General features: G+C 32.2%; 4 protein-coding genes across 17 annotated transcripts in view; 1 reads left to right on the forward strand and 3 right to left on the reverse strand.

Annotated features, from left to right (window-relative positions):
• Nucleotides 1–1,123, reverse strand: part of LOC122566710 (protein lap4) — a 53,655-nt gene extending 52,532 nt beyond the window's left edge. For 5 of the 9 annotated variants that reach the window (XR_006316608.1, XR_006316607.1, XM_043724358.1 and 2 more), the window contains exons 1-2: nt 608–1,120; nt 124–241 (exon numbers count right to left, since the gene is read on the reverse strand). Coding sequence is in view for 7 of the 9 variants with exons in the window: in XM_043724358.1 (XP_043580293.1) it covers nt 124–241; nt 608–769 (280 nt within the window). In the remaining 2 variants the exon portion in view is untranslated. Of the gene's footprint in view, nt 1–123; nt 242–607 lie in introns of all 9 variants that reach the window. The other 4 variants (XM_043724360.1, XM_043724361.1, XM_043724357.1 and 1 more) reach the window with 3 other exon arrangements.
• Nucleotides 1,124–2,442: 1,319 nt separating this feature from the next.
• Nucleotides 2,443–4,763, forward strand: LOC122566721 (peroxisomal membrane protein 11C). Its single transcript, XM_043724385.1, has 4 exons — nt 2,443–2,673; nt 2,820–2,998; nt 3,069–3,137; nt 3,248–4,763. Exons 1-4 carry the CDS (start codon nt 2,443–2,445, stop codon nt 3,462–3,464), a joined length of 696 nt encoding a protein of 231 aa, XP_043580320.1. The 3' UTR covers nt 3,465–4,763.
• Nucleotides 4,764–5,337: 574 nt separating this feature from the next.
• On the reverse strand, nt 5,338–13,710 carry LOC122566714 (cytoplasmic polyadenylation element-binding protein 1-B). Of its 6 annotated transcripts, none has more exons than XM_043724371.1 (12): nt 13,261–13,710; nt 11,022–11,325; nt 10,229–10,368; nt 8,404–8,663; nt 8,198–8,324; nt 7,756–8,122; nt 7,448–7,680; nt 7,274–7,366; nt 7,011–7,176; nt 6,822–6,949; nt 6,666–6,746; nt 5,338–6,600 (listed from the first exon to the last, which is right to left on the reverse strand). In XM_043724371.1, exons 1-12 carry the CDS (start codon nt 13,279–13,281, stop codon nt 6,436–6,438), a joined length of 2,085 nt encoding a protein of 694 aa, XP_043580306.1. In that variant the 5' UTR covers nt 13,282–13,710; the 3' UTR covers nt 5,338–6,435. The 6 variants fall into 6 exon arrangements, with proteins under 6 accessions (XP_043580306.1, XP_043580305.1, XP_043580304.1 ...); XM_043724370.1 differs by lacking the exon at nt 13,261–13,710 and adding an exon at nt 11,984–12,136 and having other exon boundaries at nt 11,118–11,325; XM_043724369.1 differs by lacking the exon at nt 13,261–13,710 and adding an exon at nt 11,984–12,136 and having other exon boundaries at nt 7,756–8,077.
• An 840-nt stretch (nt 13,711–14,550) lies between these two features.
• LOC122566716 (cell division cycle protein 16 homolog) lies at nt 14,551–17,705 on the reverse strand. Its single transcript, XM_043724376.1, has 11 exons — nt 17,374–17,705; nt 17,134–17,286; nt 16,893–17,051; nt 16,639–16,798; nt 16,311–16,563; nt 16,165–16,244; nt 15,996–16,085; nt 15,606–15,915; nt 15,275–15,437; nt 14,986–15,178; nt 14,551–14,905 (listed from the first exon to the last, which is right to left on the reverse strand). The coding sequence occupies exons 1-11, from the start codon at nt 17,482–17,484 to the stop codon at nt 14,622–14,624; spliced, it is 1,956 nt and encodes a 651-aa protein (XP_043580311.1). The 5' UTR covers nt 17,485–17,705; the 3' UTR covers nt 14,551–14,621.
• Nucleotides 17,706–17,844: the final 139 nt, after the last annotated feature.

Below are 17,844 nucleotides of genomic sequence, written 5' to 3' on the forward strand. Positions count from 1 at the left end.
CATTCCTAACGAAACGTTGAAACCGGGGATCGGCCCTTTCCTATCGTCGTGGACGCCACACCGCCACAAAACCGCAAATGACTAAACTCAAAGAAGAAGAAAAAAAGAAAAACGTGCACTCACCATTCCTGGATACATCCAACTCCACGAGATTTTCGAAGTTCTGGATATCTGGTGGTAAGCGGTGAATTTCATTGTCACTCAAGCCTAGCTTTCGTAGCTTCTGCAGCCGAAAAAAATTCTGGAACGAGAAAAGACACGATAATAAGCATATTTGATAAGAAAATAACAACAATGACAATAAAAGCTACCCTTTACGCCATAAGTAGTGCTTTAGACAGCACCCAACCCAGTAAATTAACTCAAAGAATTGTATTCCGGTTGCTAATATAATAAAATAAAAAAAGTATCAGCTATGCCGTACACATTCTTCGCCGTTACATTACAGCCGATGGTATGATACGTCATGGGTACAATAGCAAGAGGAAAAGAGATACAACGAGAAAAAGATAGAGTGAGAGAAGTAAGAGAGGGGAGAAACGCATAGAAAGAAAAAGAGATACGGGTTATAAGACAGAAAAGTTGGCATGTAGCGGTATTTGTCTACCTTAGGTAGATCACGAATGTGATTCGCGTCCAGCAGGAGCTCTTCCAAGCTTCTCGAATATCGTAAAATATCATCAGGGACGCACGGCAGAGAGCAATGACGCTTGTCAATGTATTCCACCTGCCTGTTACACCCTTTAAAAATCGGTATGCAGCGGAACATGGTATTCCTTTTTTTCACTATTAATCACGTTAAAAGAACACCGAACATAATTGTCCCACGTTGATTCACGGCGGCACACGATGCTATTTGCACATTATTCGTCGAACGGGGATTAGATTAAAAGAAACTAGAAGGAAAACGAGCGGCACCGACACACACTTTCACGCCCTACTCGGCTTTAAACGCGCTCTCGGCTTGTGCCTCGAAGTCTGACGTCATCACGTCTCCAAACCACTGATCACGTTGCTCTAAAGCGACACACAACAATGAGCGAATACGACGCTTTGAGAAGACAGTTCCCCCACTATACCCTGTTCGCCATAAACTTACTGCACATATAGATGGGGAATCTTAAATAGGATGTTCAGTTATAACTATATGCTTTGATCACGGAATCCAGTAAGAGAGGTAAATAAAACGCAATTGAAATCTAGGGAAAATTGTTGAGGATTCGTGATTCTAATTTTGATAGAATTATTAAATAGAAAGCTCCTTTTTTGTATATTAACTCTTTAAGTAATAAGACTGAATGTATATAAAACTAGATTAAACAATTATTTCTGTTACTGTTTAATTAAATGTGTCAAGTTTAAAAAATCAATTTAAATTATAATTCACCAGTAATTAATGGCTAGTAGAACAGTGGAGAATCACGTGACCAGATATATTTATCTCTCTTAACTTGACTTAAACGGAGTATAGATATGAAATATGTACTTATAATCGAGAAAGTACTTCAACTAAGTTTTAATTATGATACCTAGACGTTAAACTAAAAATATTGTATGTTGGAAATTACGAAATATCTTTTATTCTAATAGGGACTAGTTGTTATGAAAAATGTCGTTATGCGGCCTTTACAAGTTATGTTTAACTTGGATAATACAATCTGATATAATATAATGCATTTTATTTATGCTGCTAATTAATTTTGCAGTCTAAAATACATTTCGATAAGTATTCGGCAAAATATAATTTATTAAAAGTGATTAAGCTGAAATCATTACTGAAACCGATGAATTCTGATATTTATTTGTATAAGACTAATCTTTTAAAAATAATCGAAATCGTGTTCTCTTGAAAGAATAATTATACCACTAATATTATTTAATAATTCTATATATGTCAATTTCTTAATATTTACAAATATTTTGATTTTTACCAATAGATGACACGGTTTCTTTTTTACCGACTACCTTTTCATTTCAATTTTTGTGGCACAATCGCAAGAGTGCATTGTCAAGTAAGAAGGGATAAAAAGTCGCACTTCAAACTTGTTTATGTTAAAATTATTTTTAATTACAAATTTCATAACAAAATAAAATGTAAATGCACATAAATAATTCGCAAATCTTATATGAAATGTATGAAAAACTTAATTCTTTCTACAACTAACTCACTTTGCATAGTCCTTCATGTGACATATGTTATTTATTAATAATAAGTAGGACACATATGTATAGACTGGTATAGCTAAGAACTTATTTGCATTACATATTCGGTGAGTTGCCATTTTTTACACTTGATCTTACAAATTATACATATTACTATTGCTTCAACTATATAATAAACAGATCCATAAAAAGTTATTATTTTTAATAAAATTATTATATTATCTCACATTTTTTTTATTACAGTGTCAGATCTATATTTTCAAACATATTCATTCCAATATGATTATTGCATTAATATCAGAATATTTGGAAACACATCAAGGTAGAGATAAATTTTTGAGAACATTGTCTTATATGGCAAAATTTGCTACGTTGGGCATATCCTCAAATGAAACAGAAAAGAAATTAAAAATATTTAGCAGTCAAATGAGTGAATGCAGAATGATTTTAAGATTATTAGATGACATACCAACCATTCATTATGCAATGACATATGGATGGGGAAAAGAGGTATATATATTAATGAAATAAAATATACTTACAATGTAAAAGAAAATAATTTCTGCAAATTGTGTTTCATTTTCTATATATTAATGTAATGTACAAATGTATACTATTCTTCTACAGGCATATAAATTTCATATGTCATCTAATAGGAGCCAGATCGGTTGATCAGATGTGTGGAACTAATGCAGATTTTGGTGGATATTATGTTTGGCCCAGTAGAACACACTTTTTGGGCTAGCAAACATAAATTGATTAAATTTGATACTGAAGCATGGAATAATGCTTCAACATGGTTCTGGATAATTTCTCTGCAACTGTCATTATTAAAGTATGTTATACGGAAGATATAATTAAATATTGTACTTAAACGCTTTGATTATATGTATATTTTTTTATAGATCTCTGCGAAAATTAAAACAGTTTAGCAATTATAAGACGCACCTTAGTAAAACTAACTGCAATACGAGGTAAATTTAGGAACAATATACAAATATTTTTATATTGATTTGATTAATATGATGCTATAATATCAATTATTTATTTTTATTTTATGTATATAATATTTATTTTTGAACAGAATTGCCTTGAAGACAGTAAGCAGACAGAGGTGGAATGAATTACTAACTTGCATAAGATTAGTCTTAGATATAAGTTATGCAGTTAGTTATCTGCCATCTGGCACATTCTGGGGAGGACAGTTAAAAACTTGGCAAGTTGGGGCACTTGGAACATTGTCTTCCTTGATTGGTTTGTATCAAGCTTTAAGTAAACGAGCCAAACACAAAAGTACATAATATCTACAGTTAAGAATAAGGTGGCAAGAATTGTTACAATTATCAGTATAGATATATTTTTTTATTTCTGTTAATCAATTTATATAAGAAATTTTGTGTAATAAATGTCAAATTAAAGCATAATTAAAAGAAAATGAATCTTAATTGTTTAATCTTTTTATGTAATTTAAAGCATAATTTTATATATTATGAAACAATACAATATTGTTAACATAATAAAGAACAATTTATTGTTTTTAATATATCAATTTTGTGTTACAAGGTATGTTTTAACAAGGATATATGCAGTAGGAAAAAAGCTAAAGCAATATAAATTATTGATATTTCGGATAAAGCTTACTTGATTTTAAGCTAATTAGTATTTATATATGTTTACTATTGATCGAATCGTTTTTACATGTTATTCGAATGTCAGTATTTGTAAATTATAGATATAGGTTCTATTATCAATAAAAGTGAAAGAATAGGAGGCACTTTCTGTATGAACATAAATAAAAATATTTTGCTACCTAGAGCACGATGTAATCATTGCCTCGCGAGTGGTTAAATCTCTTAAAAGTGTTAAGAAAACTTGACATTATGCGTACCAGTAGCAGTCTTGTTTCTTTAATAATAGATCACCCTGTATCGCGTGGTTATCAATGATTTAAAAATAATTTGTGTTTTCCACGTTAGAATAAAATCTATGGAGATTATATTAAAAGGCACGACTTATTAAAAGTTTGTAAATAAGATAATATTTCCGATAAAAGAGCATCTTTAAAATTTCTGACGGCTCATTATTCATTATCTTTTCGCCGTTAATTCGTTAGTTTTTAGTCTAAGAGTTTTTGTCGTTCATTAGTTTAGAACCATTCTTAGGCATTAGCAAAAACTGATCTTTTGTTTACTAAAAACTTTATGATTACATTCGAAGCTTTTGTAGAATATATGTATATATATACATATATTATTTTGTATGTTGTATTAAAGCACTTCATAGGAGTATTTTCTTATGTATATAATAACCATATTGTTTGATAATTGTATTTGATGTAACACGATATATTTTTTTTGTATATTTGTTCCACTTCCTTAAACCAGGCGAAATTTTAATGACTCAGAAATGTGATAAATTCACCTTCCCTTTAATATGTGTTAAGTAATTCAGTACTATAGCAGTGTAACTTGCAGTTGATTATATGAATTTTAAATTATTTAAATCTTAAACTTATACTTTTATCTTGGATCATTATTAATGTATGATCATCATTAATATGTAATCTATAATTATTTAAAATAAAGAATATAATATATAAATCATAATCACTATTATCATAAATATCGAATATGAAATATTTGAATAACATCGTTTTATACTGTATCTGTTTCGGTAATTTTCTAAAAATTGATAATCATAACCTGAATTTTCTTCCAGTATAATTTCAAATTTCAGAAATTTTAAGTTCCAAATTTTAGACTTTAATTCGCCTTATTTTTGCCGATATTTATTCCCTACAATTATTCCGAACTTCTTATAATTTTTTTTTTAATAACGATATTTGTAATTATTTGCAACAAGAACCTTCAATTTGAATGAAGTACTGTAATTTAGATTAACTTAAATATATCAAAATTGAACAAATTAAATATAAATTAATATGATTAATATAATTTGTGTTATTAACTGATATTTACTTTATGATTTTGTTCATACTAACTATCAAATTCTCATATAATAACATTTAGTATCTAGCAGTTTGCATAAGCAGATATTTTTAAGGCCAGGAGTTTAAAAAGGGCAGAAGGTTCATTTGGAGGAATTATTTTCTCGAACAATAAAAAGAAAAGGAACAAAATGATGAAACAAAAAAGGAGGAACGACAAATGGAAGTCTATCTGCAAAAATATGATTTTTAATTCACTCAACAAAATGATATCAAAACATCAGAAACGCGATTAGAAGCAATATTGCAAAATCTTCTTGAAAGAAAATACATAACATAATATCGTAACAAAAAATAAAAACAGAATCAAATTACTACAATCCGCTCCAGAATCGTAGACCATGTACTTCTCCATTTCGTCAACAGTTAAACAGTCCCTGTAAACGAAGCTCATAAAGGCTTATCGCCTTGGCTAAGAGTATAAATTATGATTACAATTGCCATTTTGGTAATAACCCTTACACTGTACAATGTAACGTAAAACTACAACGACGGGCGATATCATCGACAAATGTCGGTATATAGCCTGGGTTCTAATTGGTACTCAAATTAAATGCGTTCTTCGCAAAAAATAACAATAATTAAATGAACAACTCCTCCTGCCGCTAGAATTCCACAATAATCTAATCTCATCGAACAGTGTACGATTAAGCGTAATATTTCGCCGATAGATTATTATAGCGGCGCGTTGTATTTTTGTGGATTTTTTAACATTGTGAACTCATTCCTTCTCTTGTTTCGCTTCTTTTTTAACGATCGAGTGGCTTCCCATTTTATCGTATAAAAATTATTGTCACTATAAAAGCCACAATTGGACCCACACGGATTCAATGTAAATGCACACTCGTAACGCATAATTATCATATAATGTGATGTGTTACTCAATGGCACAATTATTGCAATAAAACGATCAACAAGAGAACCAGTCCCTAAATAAACGTACTAAATAAAAATACTGTTTGTTGAGAACGCGACTGTGGCCGCGTTCGAAATAGGAACTTTATGAGAAACACGATTTTTATCCATTAGTCTCTATACCGCGGACGTATGTGATAGTAACGATAATAAACAAATCGTTGCATTTGCCGATCAGCTGGTATGTCCGGTATTTCAATGTATATCGTCAAACCAGCTGCCCGCAGCTTTGCGATAAAAAACTAAGTTTGCACCCTGTCAGTAAGTCAGCTAGCGCAACGTCCTTGCAAAAACAAATAGTCAAAAAAAAATTTTTATGTGACCATGGAAGAGAAGCTCAATAATTGTACTTAAATAGTGGGATTATTCGTTCCACGAGACCAGGAATTTACGTTTGGCGATAATCCGACCACTTGATTTGTCTTTGAATTGCGCATTAAAGGTTTATGATGCCACATTGATTCCATTGAGTGTTGCCATTGCCAGCAACTGCGACAAAAGTATCGGAAGCACACCTACAAATATGATAGAATATAGTAAAATATCTTTTATCTAAAAAGGAAAAAAAATTCTTTCATACCACTTCACGACAAAAATAGGGTCCCTGTTGTACAGAACACCCTGAACACATGGAATCTTCTAAATATGGATCAACTTGCACCTATTAAAGACAATAGATTGTATTATAATTTTGTTCTCTTAATATATCATAAACATTTCATAAAATTACGCGAACCTTCTTTGTAAATTTGGCAGTTTTTATTTCTATGAAAGCAGCTGAAATTGCTTTCATGTATGAATGTTTTGTACTAAATGTAACGCGGCCAGATCCAATTGGATATTTGTGTTTGTCAGTATCAATCCCTGAAATTAAATTTTAATCTTACTAATATGCATTTAATAATCGAGGTATGTCGATTTTTACCTGCATAAATAACGCCACGAAACAGATCATCCATAATTTTTGCTAAACCAGCGGCAGTTAGCATACCATGAAGAGCACCAACAAATACTGTTTTATGAGGATCAAGTTTTTGTGATGAGGATTTTACATAATTACTGTCTTCAAGAATCCAAGGTATTACTTGTACCTATGTCAAAATTGTTACATATGATATTCATTACATGAATATTATAACTCTTACAAGAAATGCAATAGAATTTTACTAAAAAAGAAGTAATATGCACCTCTTTTGCTTTCATACGTTTAGATGATATTTTGTAATACCAACTGCCACCATTGGTAAAATCATGTGTACAACATGTCAATAAAGTTCTCACCTTAAACAATACATATATGTTCTAGCTCGTTAAAAACAAATAAATTAGAAAAGAAGTAAAGTACTAAAAATATTTAACTACCTGTTTCTCTGATTCAAATATAATATATACATATCCCTTTGGCTGCGTGGCAGACTGATCTTTTCCTGGCCATTCCACTCGTATTGGACCAAACTGCTTGAAAGTGGCGATTAAAAGGGATTCGGTGATATCCCAAGGTACACCACCAAGAAATACTTTAGATGAGTAACCTGATGGTTTTTGAGTGCGTTGCGGCAATATACCACTCCAAGTACAAGTTGGGTCACAAAGTGCTGAAATAATAATTTTTTAATCTTGCTAACACATCCTCTCTTCTGTTTCTTATATTTTAATAAATGAATTATTACCAGCGGCACTTCGATGAAAACGCGCTACACGTTCAAGTGAGAGCTGTGGATCTAAAATATTTATCGGAGGTGAATTCAGGGCCATCATATGATTTCCAGTGGAACAACAGCTTTTTTCGTGCGACATAAAAGAATTCAGGAAACCGCCGTTTTGATTCGATCCGTAGTGATGACCTCGATTGTGTCCATGTGAATGATGATGATGTGTCGACGAGTTTTGATGGGATGAAGATAGATATTTTTTCACTGCCATTCGTTGGAATGCGGCTACTCTATTATTTGTGCATAAATCCACTTCCGGCGACATCAATGAACCCAGAGACTGAGGGTAACATTCGTGTGACGATGAATTTAACGATAAACAGTTCTAAAATAAAACAATTTCTTTCTCCCTAACTTTGATGAATTTAGATAATTATTGTCTATAACTTAAAAAAAATACCATTATATCGGATAGAGACCCATCCACACTACCTATACCACTCGTGTCTGAGTCCGCTGGTGAGTTCGATCTTGATCCATTGCATCCCATCACATGTGGATACTCGAAAGTAGGACTACTGCAGTCGCTGTTGAAATAAAAATTATCAATTAGTAATTGTTTTTATTATAATTATACGTAATAATAAAAAATTAATTAAGAAATACCTGTAAGGTGGTGACCCACGAATGGGTCTTCCGTAATAAGGAGAATGAATGGGCGATGAGGGTGATCCCACATTCTGCATAGATCCTCGACTTTTCGGTGATGATGTCGTCTGGTTACTACTGTTCGTAGATGAGTACGAATAAGGATTCGAATATAGACTTCCAGGTGTGCTAGGGCTACCAGGTGTAGTAATAGAACTTGGGGAACTTGGAATTTCAAGTATCGATGAGTTCGAGCAAATTCCGCTCCTATCATTGCCCTATATTCAAAAATATATAATAAAACCAATTAAAAACTTTTTAAATATATATTTTAATCCAAAAAATCATCTTTTAATTATAAAAATATCTCGAAAACATTCAATTTATTACTTGTAAGCAATAAGAAAATATTTGCGTCTTGCCAAAGAGAAGCCTGCTACACCATTATTGGACCGCGTCCAAAATAATGTTGCAATGTAAAAAATAGGAACAACAGGGCACGCAATTACAAGTTCACAGAAAAGCTGAGGTCAAAGAGAAGCGAAGATAGAAGAAGAGTGAGCTGTGATAGAGCCGTTTGGCTCAAGCTTGTAAATTCTTGGCTATCCTGGAATTCGGGTCGCACTAACGCGCGCGGCTATGCGTAATTTATTTTGCCCAACGTATTATATGTCGGCTCTAATACGCGCATTTCGATGTCCTGCCGGTCCTTTATGTACAGATGCATCCAGCAAATGGTGAAGGTAATAACGTTAAAGGCGACGAGAAGAGCCTGATAAAATGTCCATTAAAGTGTCTGGTCGATAAGGCACGACTTTCACATGGGTCTCTCTTGCTTTTACCCCTTTCGACCGCGTATAGTACTATTTAACTATCGCTGCAATTTAAATTGCAATAATTGTCTATTATTATTTATGTTATTTTACAAAGAAAATAGCTTTTAACCTATTGATAATATGACTGATAATATTTATCACCGTGAGAAAAGAAATTCATTAAAATATTGCTGTACGTTACAATATGTACTTAGTTTTGGATTTCTCCGGTTGGTGCTAAAATTTTACAAAATATTATTTTTATCGTCGCAGACTTTATTATCTCCATCCGTTATCGTTATTTGCGCTATCCTAAATTGATGTTAGGAGGTATTGGTCGCAACAAAATATATTGAAAATCGATACATCAGGTATCCAGGAGGTCCCTATTGTGCAAAAAAATTAGCCGCGCGACGGACGGAAAAGGAAGTTCGAGGAGCAGTTGGAGTCACTCCAATGAGGATAATCATTGTTCCGGTTATTGCATTGGCAGCCGGCAGACGTTTCAGAATACTGCCTACTTCATTTCTATTCGAGATTTTCACTATCATATCCAACACGTGACGTTCATAAATTGAAAGAAAAACATTTTAAGGATCTTCGAGTTCCTCGTACATTTTGAGTAATTAAAACGTATTCACAGAAATTATTAAATTATCGCTCATGTATAATGGTCCTTCTAGAACCTTTGGATTCAAAGTAAATTTTATTAATACAGATAGGAACCTTCCCAACCATAGAATGAAAACCATAGTTGGGTCTTCATAGAATTTAATTAAACTTAATAATTACTTATTACATTGATAATTATTTTATTACATTATAGATTATTTAATTTTTATTTTATGATTTGTCGAAAATAAAAAAACATTATTATTTATGAGGTATTATTACGAATTACTGAAAGGGTAATTATCTCTGATAAGTATGACGTAAGTAGCGAAATTACTTGACCTATATGAGACTGAAATATCTCAGGCAGTTGAGAGAATCTTAGGCATAATATAAAAAATAAAAGGAAATGTCACCTGATAATGCTGAGAGGATCCTTGATTGCGACCCTGATACTGATAATTACGGCAACCGGGAGACGCAGTTGTTGACTGGCTGCCTAACAATGATCCCCGAGGTAAACCCAGTCCAAATAAATCCGAAATTGACATGTCTCCTAACGTGAGGGAAAAAATACAAAATACGTTGCCGTTTTAAATAAAATCACAAGAAAATACGACACAACGCAACGAGAACTATCGATTGACAAACGACGAACGTACGCGCTCGTTAGTTTTGAAACAACCAAGCAGGCGATTAGAACAAATTTTCTTGAATCTTTAAAAAAAAGAAAAAGAGAAAACAATGTAACTCGTTAAGCAGATATTGGAACCAATAATTAAATTTATACGAAGATCAGTCATAAAACTGATGGTAGTTATAAAACAAAAACAAAGGTCTTTGATCATTTTGTTAATAATTGTAAAACAGATTATTAATTATAGTGAAGAGAGATCACAGGAGCAGATTCTCGCTGATTTTATCCTTATCTAATGAATCTAAAAGTACACGATTTACTCATATAAGATAAAAAATACATTTAAAATACCTTCTCTATCTTTGTATCGGGTAAAAATAAATAACCTTATATTCATATAACAAATCAAATAATATCTCCTATCTCTGTATATTATTTGATCACATTCGATCGTCAACCGTATCCATCATAACAGAAGGGCTAACAGCCAATCTGTGAATTTATCCAAAAATCAAAACAAGCCGGTCACATACGATTATATAAAAATGGGGCAAAGGAAACGGAACTTTTACCATCGATATTGTTATTCTTATTGGGTTGCGTGCAAGATGCATCGTGTGAGTATCCTTGGAAGTTAGTCGCCGGCGGAGAGTCTAACAGCAAGTTACCGATATACTGTAACTGATGTAGATGTTCTCGTTCACTGTCGCGATCTCGTTGTTGTTGTAATTTGTCGCGATGCAACTGTTCACGTTGTTGCAGCTGTATGTGGTCCTGGTCGCGTGACGCTTGCATTTGCTGGCCATGCGATATATCATTGTTCCAATCAGGTGTGTCGGATATTTTCACTCCATCGGCATCACACGATAAATCTAGCTGCAAAAGAGAAAAGAAAAGAATCAGTCGTTAGAATATTTCAAATTGAATGTTTGAAATAGAGACAAAGTTTGTCTCTGGTTAAATGATCACGCTTGGTATGTTTGGTATTGCGATAACAAGGTATAATGTTATAAAGAGATAATAGAGAAACACTGTCACCATTTTTCCTTCCATAGTGGCACCGATTGAATTATTATTCGTTTTATTTTTCCTCTGCGAACAAGCAATTGAAAACAGATAATATACCACTAATTTTTACGATTGATAATTAACTGTAACGCGTATGTGAGTAGACGCTACAGGAAGTATGGACGCTACATGGAATGTTTAGAATTGCGGGGTTCACTACGTAAATTATACACATATTTGTATTTCAATGTTAAGAAAACATTGTAGAAATTGATGCTACTATTTTTATCTAATTTGTAAAGTCTTTTTAGTAGCGTGCTTTTGATTAACGGCTATTCGAATCGATCGCGTCGCTCGTTACGTCAACCGATTTTCCTTGCGTAATTTCCGGTAAAAGTGATGAAATTTCAGAACTTGCACGATTCCTCGGAAGATACACTACACGGAGAATTAGAAAATGATTTCGAACGCTAAAAAATATTTCGTTCACGTTTGAAGATCGTGAAATTTAATGCGTATCACCTACCACTGAATTCCTCGAAGTCATCGCTACGAACGATATCAGCAAACTATGCTTCGAGCTTTCGGTACAGAATAACGAAAACAGGAGCCTGAAGGACGCCACTCCCAGTTTGCGTTCGAGGAATTCGGAAAAAAAATTTTGCAGGGCAGGGGAATACATCGAGGCATTCTAGAGGTTCAACGAGAATTCCAAACTTCGTAGAATTCAACTTTGTCAAGTTCAAAGGCGTACTAGACATAAGGACGCTTATAATCGATTCGAATACGTAATTATCATTTCGTATTACATCAGTTAGCATTGTAACATTTACGACGCCCTTAAAATTGTATAACATTCTGACACGTTGAATCATACAAGGGTTGCATTATTGATATCGATAATTTTTACAAAAGTCATATATCTCTATAGACATAATATATACATATATATATATGTATATACGTGTACAAGGTAACAAATATAGGAGAAACCTAGATTTCTGAAGAGAAATTTAATTACATCACGTATTGAAAGATGAAATTAGAATATTGTAAGAATGTTATATAAGAACAGGAATATATATATATATATAGTGTGACAGAAATTTATATGTTATATATGTATCTTATGTGCTAATACTTATTTATGGTTTCATATAAAAATTACATTCTTACTTAATTTAATAATTTTTTGGTTTAGTAATCCAACTATTTGCAATGATATAAATTTTGTCTTAATACATAGTCCTGTACTATGTTTGCGAAAGGTATCGTACATCTTCGTAGAATTTGAAGACAGACAGTTTTTAGGAGAAATTAAATTGCAACAAATTCTTTGTTACTTCCGTTCAATACCTTCAAAATGACTGACGAAGGGTTAAGGACAATATCAGAAGGCGCAACACACATATGGAGAGAAAGGGGAAGAATATCAGCGTACGAAACGCAACGTGTTTTGCACGTGGACGCGTTGCGGCTCAACGTACGATTCGCGTGTTTGTTTACAAGTGAGGACGCAGGACATTCCTCGTATTCGGTTTTATATTCTATGTAGGTTCTACGTTATAATTATCACCGTGTACCAGCACATAATTTACATGACAAATTTTCCTTTCGAAGCGACACCATAGTACTAACGAAATTGTAAAGTAGGTTACCAATCGACCGCATGAGAAGTCAAAGAACGAGGTCCATAGAAAAATAAGGCGTAATTAAAACAATAATACGTAGACGTGAAAAAATAAATACGAAACAATTAGAAAAAAGGGATATAGAATTTTTATAAAGGGTATAACGACTTACCAATTGCATTAACGTAAGCATGTCGATCTTTGATTGAGCCTTGATGAATTTTTCAATTGTTCTGTGATCGCTGTTCTCCACTGAATTCAAAGTGGTAACTCGTAACGTACTTCAATGAATTATATAAACTTGATATTGCATATAAATTTAATAAGATTTTTTTCGATTTAATTTAGTAGCGAAGAATCAAATACACGAGTTTTAGTAAATTGTTTAATCAACAATTATCGTGTTACATTAAAAGATTTTTGGGATGCTTTAATCCCACCGGATTTGTTTAATTACTTGCCGGGGGATAATATTTTAATTATTTCAACTCCCAAAATCGCCCATTTATAATTAATTTGTTGGTTCTTTGAAAGTAAAATTTATTTTCTTGGGTTCAATTTAGTGTCGATACAGAAACGATGGAGACGGAACGCCCATTCTTCTCCACATTGCTCCACTCTGTGAACTGAATTGAAGATCTCTATTCCTCCCTTTCCCCCTTTCACCCGCAGGTTCCATCTTTGGAAACCACCGGCGCAGTTCGCGAATGCGCGCGATTGTGGAATTTTATATGTGCAATAAGATACAAAATTGTATCACTTAATATGTAATATTTCAAATTCAGATTTTATATATTGGCGAATAATATGTTAAATAAACAAAAATTTTTGAAACTACAAATTTGGTTTAAGATATTAAATATTCGTAATAAATAATTATAATTACAAACTTTTAATGTTACTATTATATGTAATATGATTTTTACTTAAAGCAATGTAATAGGTTATGTAGGTAATAAGGGTGTGCGGATACCCAAAATTGCAGAATTATGTCGGAAATTCTTTTCGGGTTCGAATCAGAATCTCGGAAGTTTGTCGATACATAAACGTATTCGGGTATCCGTTAATCTCGAGACCCGATTTGCAATTCGGAATTCAATGCTTGATTCAGAACATAATCTTTCTGTCATCTTGTTTAAGGCAAACTTGTACTTTAAGTTTAAGTATGTACCGTGTAGTGTAGTGTATTTAAACTATGTTTAAATGCAAGATGACAGAAAAATTATGTTCTGAATTGAACATCGGATTCCGAAACGTAAATCGGTTCCCATAATAACGGGTACCCAAATATGTTTATCTGTCAACAAACTTTTGGGATCTTGATCCAACCCGAATCAAGGCTCAGGTACCCGCACATCTCTAATGGATAAATATTAATTATTTAAGCATGCGTGCATCAAATTTATATACAAAATGAATGGAATATATAATAAAGGATAACTCTCTGAACAAAAAAGGAATGTTTGTAGCAAACCAATTACTTTATTACATACACAAATCTATTTATCATATAAAAAAATTTGCGCATTTTTACTATTCTATATGAGCAGTCGATGAATCCAACATTTCAACTTCGGAACTAATGTCAGTGGAATAATTCACAACTACGTCTCGCGGATTGCGTTCCACTTTATCAGAAGTATCTTCAGTTTTACTGGAATCTTCTCCCCATCCGGAAAATAAATTTACTCTTAATTTATCAATATCTTGACTTCCTGACCCAGTTACATTATTTGCATTTTCTAAAGGTTCTGCATTATCTGTTTCTTGATGTTCAGTTGCAGGGTACTCATATTTTGGAATATCAACTGGTGCACCTAAAAAAGAATTCATTTATAATTAGATATAATGTACATTTAATAAAATATATTGAAAACTGAAAATTTCTTGTATATACCAGGATAAGGGGGCGATTCTTCTATAAGTTGTTCCATAACATAAGTTAACATAGTTGTTGTGAAAGTATCATCCCTCCTAAGTCCAAGAGCTCTATGAAAAGCATCAACAGCTTCTTGTGTATTTCCCATTAATGCATGAATGAAACCCACTGCTGAATAAGTTGATGCATTTAATGGATTTAACATTAATGCCTGCAATCATTATTAGGAAATTTATCTGATAACTCGTAATTTAAATTGACATTTTAAGGAAAAAGTATGTTTCTATGTCAAATAAAATTTTTTAACCTGTTGATGATATTCTAACGCCTCTCCGTATTTCTTCATTTTTCTACAAGTATGACCCAAGTTATTTAAAAGTGCCTCCCATTTACTAGGTAGAATAACATCCTTTAGACCACCTTGAATTCTTTTCATGGCTTCCTTAAACTGCCGTTCAGCAGTTTTGTAACTGTATTCGGTGAAACGACAACTCTTGATAAATTAGACAGATTTCCAAAAACCGGGGAAGGGTGGAAGTACACTAATCAGGTTGCAGAGTGAATTTTGAACCTCTTTTTTGCATATTAGAATAACTCAATCTCAGGGATAATACTACAATAGACATCATAATACTTACTCTAAATTATAAAAAGATATAACTCCCATCTCGTGTATAACAAATGGATCGTTTGGAGCTATTCCTTGAGCCTGTTGGAAAAACTTGTCAGCCAATTTAAGATTATTTGTTAATCCGCATTCAAGTCCAATATATAAAAGTGGCAGGTGACAACCTTTCATTAATTGAGAAGCCTTAAAATAAGCAGCCATTGCCTGATCATGTTCATTTTCTACTGCAAAGGAATGACCATAAGCTAACCAAGCAGGACCGAATAATCTGTCCAGTGCTGTGGCTTTTGCTAAATATCTTCGTGCTGGATCACTTTTTCCTATTATCAAAACAATGGAATATCTTATAAAGTAAGAATACAAAATAATTTTAGAATTATCAAATAGAAATCATAATTACCTAGACTATAATAATAACATCCAACAGCAAACCATGCTAAGGCCATGTCTGGATATAAGTCAACTAATTTATGTGCTAAATAGAATAAAGCTGAAAAATGATTATATAATGTACAAAATTTCTTTCTAATTGCACATTCTTTTTCTGTATAGAAGTGCAATATAATTACCATTAGTTTTTTTTAGTTCTACTAAACAGGCAATATGTACTGGTAAGCATGAATTATGATATGGATCTTTTTTTAATATTCTAAAATATATGATAGAGATTATAAGATTATGTAAATTCACATACATACATAAGAGGATATATTACCTTTCTGTGAGAGAGAAACATTTGTGATAATCACAATTATAATACAATCTCTCTGCTTCTGTAACTTCCATATCCAAATTACCTAATAATCTATCTGTGACAAGAACTCCCATAACACTACATGTTGCAAGTGGTTGTTTTGTATTTGGTTCTTGATATTTTTTCAATTTACTTTCATATAATAGTCGTAAGAGCTCTGCTTCAGCTTCTGTGCATTGTTCAGCAAAGGGAAGAGATTCCAGAAGTTCCTTTTCTATTCAAATTATATGTATCATAAAATTACTTGTATCTATTATTACATGAAATTTATACATACACACTTTAATACCTTCAGCAGCTGAAAGCATTTGATTTTGAACTAATGCTTCAAATGCTTGATATGAATATACATCACAATGTAGAGCTTGTTTGTAACAGTCAGTTGCTACTGCCCTATTATCTAAAGCTTCATATATTCTTCCTTTCACATACAATATTGAACTGTGTACCTATCACAAAATACAAAGTAATCTATAAAGTTCATCATATTACAGAAATAATATTTAAAAGAAGTTATGAAGAACATTATTTATACTTAATCACATTTTTTGGTGCATCTTCTAATATATCTGCACGATCTCCAAAACCTGACTGTGTTATGTTTGTACATACTTCTGATTCTTTAATAACCTGTAATGCTTCATTGTATTCTTTTGCTTCTAACAAACTTCTTACTGTTAGATAATGACACATTACATCTGTCTATAAAGTAATATTAATGTAATTAAAAAAATGTATATAACAATGTTATGATATTATTAAAAGTTTCAAAGTTATAGTTTACCTTTTCCAATCCACGATTTCTAATAAGATGAGCAGCTCTATGATATTGTTTCATTAGATACATACAATGCGCTAAGGTACATATATCTTTAGGATCTTCATTACTTAATGAAACAACTTTGTCTGCCCAAAATAAAGCAGCACTATAAAGATGCTGTAAACAAACCAGTAGTCAGTTTTTTTTAGTAGCGCACAATAAACCAACATCTTTTAAAAAGCTTGATAAATTTTGATACTTTACCAAATCAATGTATGATTTAATTAATTTTCTACAATTATCTAAGTCAATATTCTTATTGCCTAATAAATTATGCATTTTCTCGCAATCTGCATCAACACTCTGTCGCGCCATATTTAATTTAAATTTTGAAGGTTAGGTATTCCTTCCTTAACGAATCAACGTTATATATACCAAGATACTTGTAATTGAATACAGTACTACAAGGTATTCCTTTCATATATAGAAATACTTGTTATTAAATTGTTACAATCAAATTCACATTTCATAGAACATTAGATAATCGCATAAAGTCGTTTTTGCATAGACTAAACAGTTTACATTTTTAAACTATACGACGATACAACAACAATAACACGCATATTGTCATCATCGATCATTTCTACGTAAACATTTCTGATAATGTTATTGGTCAAAATATGGAGAAATTGGACAAAGCATAATATGTGGTGCTGCGTAACAAAACATCATTCT

The sequence above is a fragment of the Bombus pyrosoma genome, linkage group LG4, assembly GCF_014825855.1.
Source record: "Bombus pyrosoma isolate SC7728 linkage group LG4, ASM1482585v1, whole genome shotgun sequence".
Taxonomy (NCBI): domain Eukaryota; kingdom Metazoa; phylum Arthropoda; class Insecta; order Hymenoptera; family Apidae; genus Bombus; species Bombus pyrosoma.